Source organism: Condylostylus longicornis, unplaced genomic scaffold (genome assembly GCF_029603195.1).
Source record: "Condylostylus longicornis isolate FDR11 unplaced genomic scaffold, ASM2960319v2 ptg000060l, whole genome shotgun sequence".
Lineage (NCBI taxonomy): Eukaryota > Metazoa > Arthropoda > Insecta > Diptera > Dolichopodidae > Condylostylus > Condylostylus longicornis.
In genome coordinates, this window is record NW_026578028.1 from 1 (window position 1) to 8361 (window position 8361).

The 8361-nt window shown below is 44.0% G+C and overlaps 1 protein-coding gene across 1 annotated transcript; it reads left to right on the forward strand.

The window, feature by feature from the left end:
* The first annotated feature begins 123 nt into the window (after window positions 1-123).
* Window positions 124-1766, forward strand: LOC129612159 (FACT complex subunit spt-16-like). Its single transcript, XM_055525664.1, has 6 exons — window positions 124-381; window positions 450-578; window positions 686-935; window positions 988-1058; window positions 1102-1358; window positions 1463-1766. Exons 1-6 carry the CDS (start codon window positions 124-126, stop codon window positions 1764-1766), a joined length of 1269 nt encoding a protein of 422 aa, XP_055381639.1.
* The last annotated feature ends 6595 nt before the right edge of the window (window positions 1767-8361 follow it).

Here is an 8361-nt window from a genome sequence, read left to right on the forward strand (position 1 = left end):
AACATCTCCGTCGGATTCGCGAATGTCCCAACGCAAGACAAATCGACTAAGTATTCGGTTTGGCTTGCCGATACTGTTTTAGTGAAGCCAGAGGGGGAGAAACCGGTAGTGCTGACGGCAGAAATGGACAGAAAATTCAAGGCAGTTCACTATCAATTGGAGGATGAGCCTGCGGCCCCACCAAGACAAGCGAAACAGAAACCTCAGAGCAAGCCGACCACTGGTACTGCTGGGAAGGACAAAACAGCGAAAGCCTCACCATCATCATCCCCAGATAGAGAAGCAGCTCGTGGCGAATCTGTCGTTCTTCGAGATCGTTTGAGAAGCAGAAATAAAACAACTTCACTGGAAGAAACAGAAAAATTGTTGGAGAGGCAGAAAGTAAGAAAATAGGTTTGGAATTGGTTTTCTATTTGATTGTTTGTCAGATACTTCGAAAACGAAAACAGGAAGAAATTCGAGATCGATTCAAGGATGGCGCTAATTTTGCAACAAATAAACGCGCTGTGCGCAAAATGACTTCAATTACAACGTACAAGGATGCCAGCGAATATCCGAAAGATTTGAAACCAAATAGAGTAAGTGATTGATGGTTGAACAGGTCGATCCATCAAATTAACAACTTCGATCTCTCGTCGGCATCCAACCATCAGAAAATCCTGAGACATTTCTGGTTGTGCTTCAGATCCACTTGGATCTCGTCAAAGAAGCCGTGTTGGTCCCTCTTCCTAAATTTGGTCATGTTCCATTCCATGCTTCAACAATTCGAAATGTCTTTTGTCAAGCTGAAGATAAAAAGTTTCATGTTTTGAGAATCCAGTTTCAAGTTCCCGGTTCTGTCGGTTTTGGATACAAAGCGGATGAGAATCCGTTTCCAGAAGTTTCTGGTCCATCTGGGATGTTCGTCAAAGAGCTCATTTTCCGATCTTCAAATCGTAAGGATTTAACTGAATCAAATCCCTGTTTACAAGTTTATCGATATTTCAGCACAACTTCAACAGACATTTAAAAGTCTAAAAGATCTTCAAAAAAGAATCAAACAGCGGGAAGAGACTGGTGTGAGTATTCACTAGACAGAATCTATGCAATCCCTCACTCCAGGAATATAGACAGTGGATATGTTTAGGATCAGATAATAGAATATACTGTTTGAGATGGTTTTCGTTGTGCTGGTGTCGTCAAACGCCCGTTTGTTTTTCAGGACACATCGCAGGACATTGCAGTCCAAGCACCGCTGGAGTTAAACCGAAAAGGAGGGAAACGGGTTCTTTTGAAAAGCGTGATGGTGAAAACAGGAACGCAGACAAGAAGAATCGCTGGAACACTCGAAGCGCATGTCAATGGTCTCCGATTCCAAGGTGGTCGGAACGACATGATTGACATCAACTACGCAAATATTAAACACGCTCTTTTTCAACCCTGCGAGAATGAATTGTTGGTCTTGATTCACTTTCACTTGAAGGTACGAAAGTCCTCGTCTCTGTTCTCGTCAATGCTATGAGAATCAATTGTTGCAGAACCCAATTCTGGTGAACAAGAAAAAAGTCACTGATATTCAGTTTTACACTGAAGTAGGATCCCAAACAGACGATCTGGATCAGCGTCGCGGACGAAGCGCTTACGATCCCGACGAAATTGCGGAGGAGCAGCGTGAACGGGAAATGCGCAAAAGGTTAAATGTCGAGTTTAAGCGGTTTGTCGAGGCGGCGGATGAATTTGCACGATCGAATGGGGAACATCTCGAGTTCGATTTACCGCAAAGGTAAGGACGTCGCGATGAATCGTCGTCCATGTTTCCGTTGATAGAGAATTGGCGTTCCATGGAGTTCCACGCAATTGTAGTCAATTGATGTTGCCGACTGCGACATGTCTGGTGCAGCTGAGCGAGTGGCCGATCTTCGTGTTGACTCTGAGCGAGATTGAAATTGTGTCGTTTGAACGTGTATTTCATGGATTGCGGCAATTCGATATGGTTTTCGTCTTTAAGGATTACACGAAACCGGTCCAGCAGATAACAACAATTCCGGTGGAATCTCTGGATCCTATCAAAGTAGGTCTCGGGATATATGGGATTGGGACATAGGAAACTTCACATTGGGGCATATGGAATTCGACATCGTTAGTGTGGATCTCAATGACTTGGTTTTCTGTTCAGCGTTGGTTGAATGAAATTGACACAGTGTGGTACGAAAGTAAAGGAAATTTGAAGTGGTCTGAAGTATTGAGGACGATCCGTGATGATATTGACGGATTCGTCGCTGATGGGGGTTTTGAAATCTTCTTAGGAGATGATGGGGCAGCTTCGAATGTCGAGGAAGGAGATGACAGTGAAAGTGACGAGGATGACGAAGAATACAAGGAGGTGAGGAATGGGAATGGTTGTGAACATGAAATGGACATGAGCTTTTCATTTCTAGCTTGCTTCGGGTGTCGGCGACTCGGATGACTTCAGTGATGAGGGTGGAGGATCATCAAGCGGGGGAAGTGCAGAATCGGAAGACGATGAAGAATCATTAGCGAGTGAAGGAGGATTTGATGAATCGGAAGATGGAGAGCTGGGAAGTGATGAAGAGGAAGGACTCTCATGGGACGAACTAGAGAAACGCGCAATCAAAGGTAAAGAGAGAGTGTTTTAGTTCTTTGCCACCAAAATGCTTCGGCTCATCTGTCTTACAGAGGATCGCAAACGAGTACATGCTGATCAGAATACTAACGAAGATTCGGACGACGGGCATCGGAAGAAGCGGAGAAAATGAGGGACAAATAAATTATTTTACTTGAAAGTGCATTGTTTGATATCTTGATCTTGTCGTAATCCGAGTGTTTGTCCCTCATTGCGTCTCTGTGTGAATTGGTTTTTCCTCGACTAGTAGGGTCTGACACAGACACCGATGTTTGCTCTTACAAAAGCTGTTGACCTCCTTGCAATTCTGGAGAATCAGCGCTGTTCAACTGAGAATGAATGTCTCATATTCCCGGGGGCCTTCAACGGATTAACCGCACGATTAATTGCCAACAACGGCTTTCGAGGCTGCTATGTCAGTGGTGCTGCACTCTCTGCTTCCAAGGGTCTCCCAGACATCGGGCTGCTGACCTTGAATGAGGTGTGCAGTGTGATAAAAGATGTACACAGAAGCTCGGGGCTGCCTGTGCTTGTCGACGCTGACACAGGTTAGATTTTCGGTCAAATTAACATCAGTTTCGTCACTACGGTTGGTCCGCAATAGAGATTGACTGACTTGTTTTCTCGGAAATAGAACTTCGAAGCACAACACAGGGAAGAATTTTCTGTTTTTGATTTCTCAGGCTTCGGTGAAGCTGAAATGGTTCGGCGCGCCGTTTTCGAGTATTATCAGTCCGGCGCTTCTGGATTTCATATTGAGGATCAAGTTTTCCCGAAACGTTGCGGCCATTTGGATGGAAAGCAGTTAATCGGTGAAGACGCAATGGTTGCAAAAGTAATATGGGCTCGTGCCGCAAGCGAATCCTGTTGTGAAGGACGATTTCTGATCTGCGCACGAACGGATGCTCGAAGCGTTACTGGTGCGGCCTCGCATCACAGCATGGCAGCTTTTTAACTCTTAGGCATGGATGATGCATTGCAACGAGCGTGTGCGTATGCTGAAGCTGGAGCTCATATGGTTTTTCCCGAGGGCTTGACAACAGCGGTGGGTATTCTGATGAGCAATTCTAATCCTATGGCTCTATTGGTCAATCTGTTGCGTTTCTGCTGCAGCAAGAGTTCAAACAATTTGCTCACGTGTTGAAGTCGAAGCACCCAGAAACCTTTCTTCTTGCCAACATGACTGAATTTGGAAAAAGCCCGTCTTTGGGCGCTGACACTTTGGCTGTCTATGGCTACGATGTCGTCATCTATCCCGTGTCGTTACTGCGGTGTGCGATGGGTGCTGTAGAGGTGAGAGGTCTCGAATTAGGGGTGACTCGTTTGTCGTCCCAGGACCTGTTAGTCGATTTGAAAAACACGGGGTTGGTAACGAAGAATCAAGTAGATCGAATGCAAACGCGACAAGTAAAACCATTGCCCATAAAATTGATGCGTCTTATGGACATTTTCGTGTCTACAGGAGCTCTATAAAGCTTTGCAGTACACTCCCGGGGAATCTTGGTTGTTTCCTACTCCATCAAAGAGTAGATCATGTATATGATCACGTATACAAATTTGGGACAGCCATTTCACGGATACTTCTTGTAGTTAACTTTGAGAACGATTGGAGTGTGTACAGTATTTCTCAGTTTGCTCAGTAGAGTTTAAGCGTCTATATCATACAGAAATTCAAGCACTGTTGTAACTCATCGGAACTAGTCCAGATAAGTCAGCACAGTTGCTTAAAAAGTGTAGAATTAATGAGGATTCTTCGATTCCAGTCGTAAGCACCCGATGCTGCAACAAAGTGCATGACAAAGAATCGAAACACGACACAAACCTGTTGGATGGGAGACCAGTATGCAGTTCCGTAGTCGGCGAGGATTTCTTCGCCCTCATGGATCACGCGTGTTGCCACGTAAACAACAATCTCAAATCGTCCGTCGAAAATTTCCAATTTTCCGTCGCTTGTAAGATCGTGTATCTGTATTCAGAGACCATCCGTGTGGATGACGAATATGCACTTACAGCACAATTCATTTTCGTTTCATCGTTCAAACACTCGAGTTCGGGACATTCGCGATAGTCATTTCACGAAGTTCATTCGGTTTCCGTGTTTTGAAGAATCAAGGAAGAGATCTCCCTTTCCCAGTGTCATTTCGTATCTAATGTGAGTGACAATTGGAAAATCAATCATTAACAGCAATCAACATCAACCTATTCAATCACCGGACTCATTTATCATCAGACTCATTTATCATCAGACTCATTTATCATCAGACTCATTTATCATCAGACTCATTTATCATCAGACTTATTTATCATCGGGATATTCGATCAATCGTACCTTTCTCGTTTTTGAGTGTAAATGTGGTTCTTCTTCTCGTCCTTTTGATTGCTGGAGATAAGCTTCCCAACATACGGTCCAAGGATCTGGAAAACATGGAGTTCAGTATAGAAATAAACTTCTTATTTCTACCTCATTCTCTTGAATCTCTCGAGTCGCGAAAACTCCAAGCTGTCCTCTCAAACTCTGGATCCAAAAAAAATGAAAACGTAGCCAGGGATCTCAAATGCACGAGGAGACCGCTGCTTACCTCTCGCTCGTCGTCTTGCGGAATTTCGCGAACGCAAACAGAATCGAAATTCCAAACTGGGCGACAATCTCGATCAATTGGTTCTCCGTTTTCAATTCGTTTTCTGACAAAAATGAACAGTAACGATTGGATAACTTGTGATGATGATGATGATGATGATGACTAGCGATAACGATTAACTCACGCTCTCTTGAGGACAACCCGGAAAAAAGTTTTCAATTTTGCTTGATCCTTATCACTATATTCAAGATTAAGATCCTTGAAACCTTTCTCACTGCCAAGTTTTCTGACAAGTCGCATGAATTCCTTAATTGCTTCGTCCTTCGGCGAGTCAAAATCCCATGAGTATCCCTGGTAGTCACACACCAAAAAAATATGTTCGTTGGATGGAAAATCATTCTCACGATAATATCCCCATCCATCATGGCAACAAAGGGCGCAACATGACAGAGACTCGAGCCTGCAAACGCCTTCACCCAATAGTACAGATTGACCAAAGAAGGAAAGACTTCTTGGATCTTTGTCAAGGCTTCGGTTTGCTCCAAAACCTTTTGTCCCACCTCTTTAACACGCTTTCTTGCCTCAGACTCGAATCCTTGAAAATTCCTTCTAACTTCTTGTACCATCTTTAAAGCTGAAAAGAATAGAAAAACGTTCAACTTTTGAAGTGTCATCATCTATCAGATCAGCAGAACAATCAACATCAATTTATTGTCAAGGATTGAGAAAACGACAGACTTCGGGACTCTTGATACTTCAGACAGGGATCCAGATGTCGTTGATAATCTGATTTAACAAATGAAAAATTGTCCGCAAAAGAATCCTTGGTAAGAGGATCGAGCTGGGATTCTGTAATCGTTAGACGAACAGCTGAAAGTAGAAATCGAATCATATGAAAACATTGCTAGTAATATGGATGCAATATATGGTGATTATAACATACAATTGTTCATCAATAGAAAATTATTCACAAAAGATATTTTTTTGTTGTCTTGTTCGACCTGGATAGATTCGTGTGCGCCAACATCTGCAATAGTACGCCGTTAACGATACCCGACATCACGGCTCATGGAAACTGATGTCGGGCTCATGGGTTCAGTTTCCAAACGACCCACCAAGTCGAAATCCCTTTTGTTCCGTCGGAAGCAACACCGTCTCAACGATATGAGGGAAAGAGGTTTTGAGGGGGGAACGATTCGAGGAAGATTCGAATACGACAGTCATGAAAGGTTGTAAATCGATCTCCATTTTGGGACATTCTGTCAAATCCCGCACCTCTGGGATTGAAATATCCGGCATCCTTTCATGGAAGATGGACGCAGTCATGGAGTTAGCGACCGGGCCTTGCAAAATGATCTCCAAAGTCTTTCCCTACGAGAGAAAACATGTAGACATTGAATTAACAACTTGGACAGCCTAGTCAGTTCGGTATTCTCTCAGGAATAGAAGTATCGACTATAAGGAAGGACGGTATTCATCGTGCGTTGACGTGAAATTAATGCGTTGTCTATCCAGCTTGATTGTTCGAGAGTAATCATCTTGATTGTTAATCGAATAACAAATTTGGCATCTTACATACTTTCAAAAGGGTTCCACATGTTCTGAGATTCCTCGTCAAGTCCCTATCCCTTTGATAGGCGGACCTCTCTCTAGAGAATGCTTGAACGTGAGCAATTGGCGAAGAATACGAATCATTCTTCATCGGAAAATCCCGAAAGAGTTGGTCCAGTTGAGCGAGCATGTGCTCGAGTCCTTGGAATGTTGTTTGATAACTATTTATTGGTACATAATTTCGAACATCCATGAATAGCAGCCTTATTGCAACATTCACACAACTTACTAATTTTTCTGTCACGCAACGATGGAGGCGCTCATCCAGCTGTTCGATCCCTGATTTAAACTTGTCCCAAGGAACTTTGAAAAGGAACAATCTGAGCTGAACAAGTTCCTCTTGAGATTCAGAACGATCTGCATTCATGGATACGAACTTATTGATCTCGATAGCTGCTTTTTGCAACTCGCATAGCTTTAAATCCCACTCCGCAACAAGTCCATGACAATTTTGCTTCTCACGTTTTGATCGACGTCGGTGAGACTCCGCGCTGGGACTGGTTGTGCGTCGCCCATGGGAACTGGGACTGGCTGGGGATCGACCATCCGACTTTGGGCTGGGTGGGCATCGAACATTTGAACTGGAACTAGTGGGGAGTGCTTCGTCCAATTCAGGGCTAGCTGAGCGTCGCACATCGAAATTTGTCGTTCGTTCCTTCAATTTCAAAAAGGGCAGAAGAGTGGGGGCGTCATCGCTAAGACGCGGCCGCTTAGATGCCGGTGAACTGAAATAAGACTCCAAACGTTTATCGGAGCGTCGCGTTGTGTAAGAAGGTGATTGGCGGAGGGAGAAAGATCTTCTTTTTGAGGGAGTTCGATTCAAGGGAATGACTTCGATCGAATGTGGTTGCAACTTGTAGTGCTTCATTGAGAATTCGGAGGATTTGCTGAATCCTTGGGACAGACCTGGATAGTGGGGCACACTTGAATATTGGGATCCTCTGGGTTCTTGTTGATATTGGGATCCTCTGGGATCTTGCCGATATTGGGATCCCCTGGGATCTTGGGATCCTCTGGGATTTTGGGCAATCCTGGCATCTTGCGTTGACGACTGTGAGAAACTGATCTCATTGTCTTCCAAGAGTAAATAGTCGTTGGTAGACCCTTGGAGTGAGGGTCGCGTAGTGATACCTCGACGTCTATAACGTCTCCCCTCGATAACTTTTCTTGCTGTTGCATAGCGTGAAGAATATCCAGATTCATGTTTTGTTCTTTTTGAGGCGATAAGTCGCCCTGGTTTTTCCTTACGCGAAAGTGCATCTTGAAGGATGTCCTTGTTTGTCAAAAGCTGCTTTTCAATCTCAACATCCGAATCCTGCTCTTGTGTTGATGGCTCGGTGCAGAGGAATTCGACGTCACTGTCTGTCATTTTAGCAACTTGACAACAAACAAAACCTTAGGACGTGTCAGAAATCAGTTCATCCTTCTCTCCTTCATATTTATTTCCTTTATTTGTTTGTATTCTCTGTTGGGATGTAGTTCCTATATCTTCTAAATTTCGCCCCATTCCGCAGACGGACAACAGCGGGTACCTGGACTGCTGCTTAA

What these genes read in the sequence shown, in the direction of transcription:
- LOC129612159 (XM_055525664.1), top strand. Translation starts at nt 124, where the DNA reads ATGGACAGAAAATTCAAGGCAGTTCACTATCAATTGGAGGATGAGCCT. An exon ending in AATTGTTGGAGAGGCAGAAA is followed by an intron (nt 382 to 449) that starts GTAAGAAAATAG and finishes AAACGAAAACAG; the next exon opens with GAAGAAATTCGAGATCGATT. An exon ending in CAATGGTCTCCGATTCCAAG is followed by an intron (nt 1,359 to 1,462) that starts GTGGTCGGAACG and finishes TTTCACTTGAAG; the next exon opens with GTACGAAAGTCCTCGTCTCT.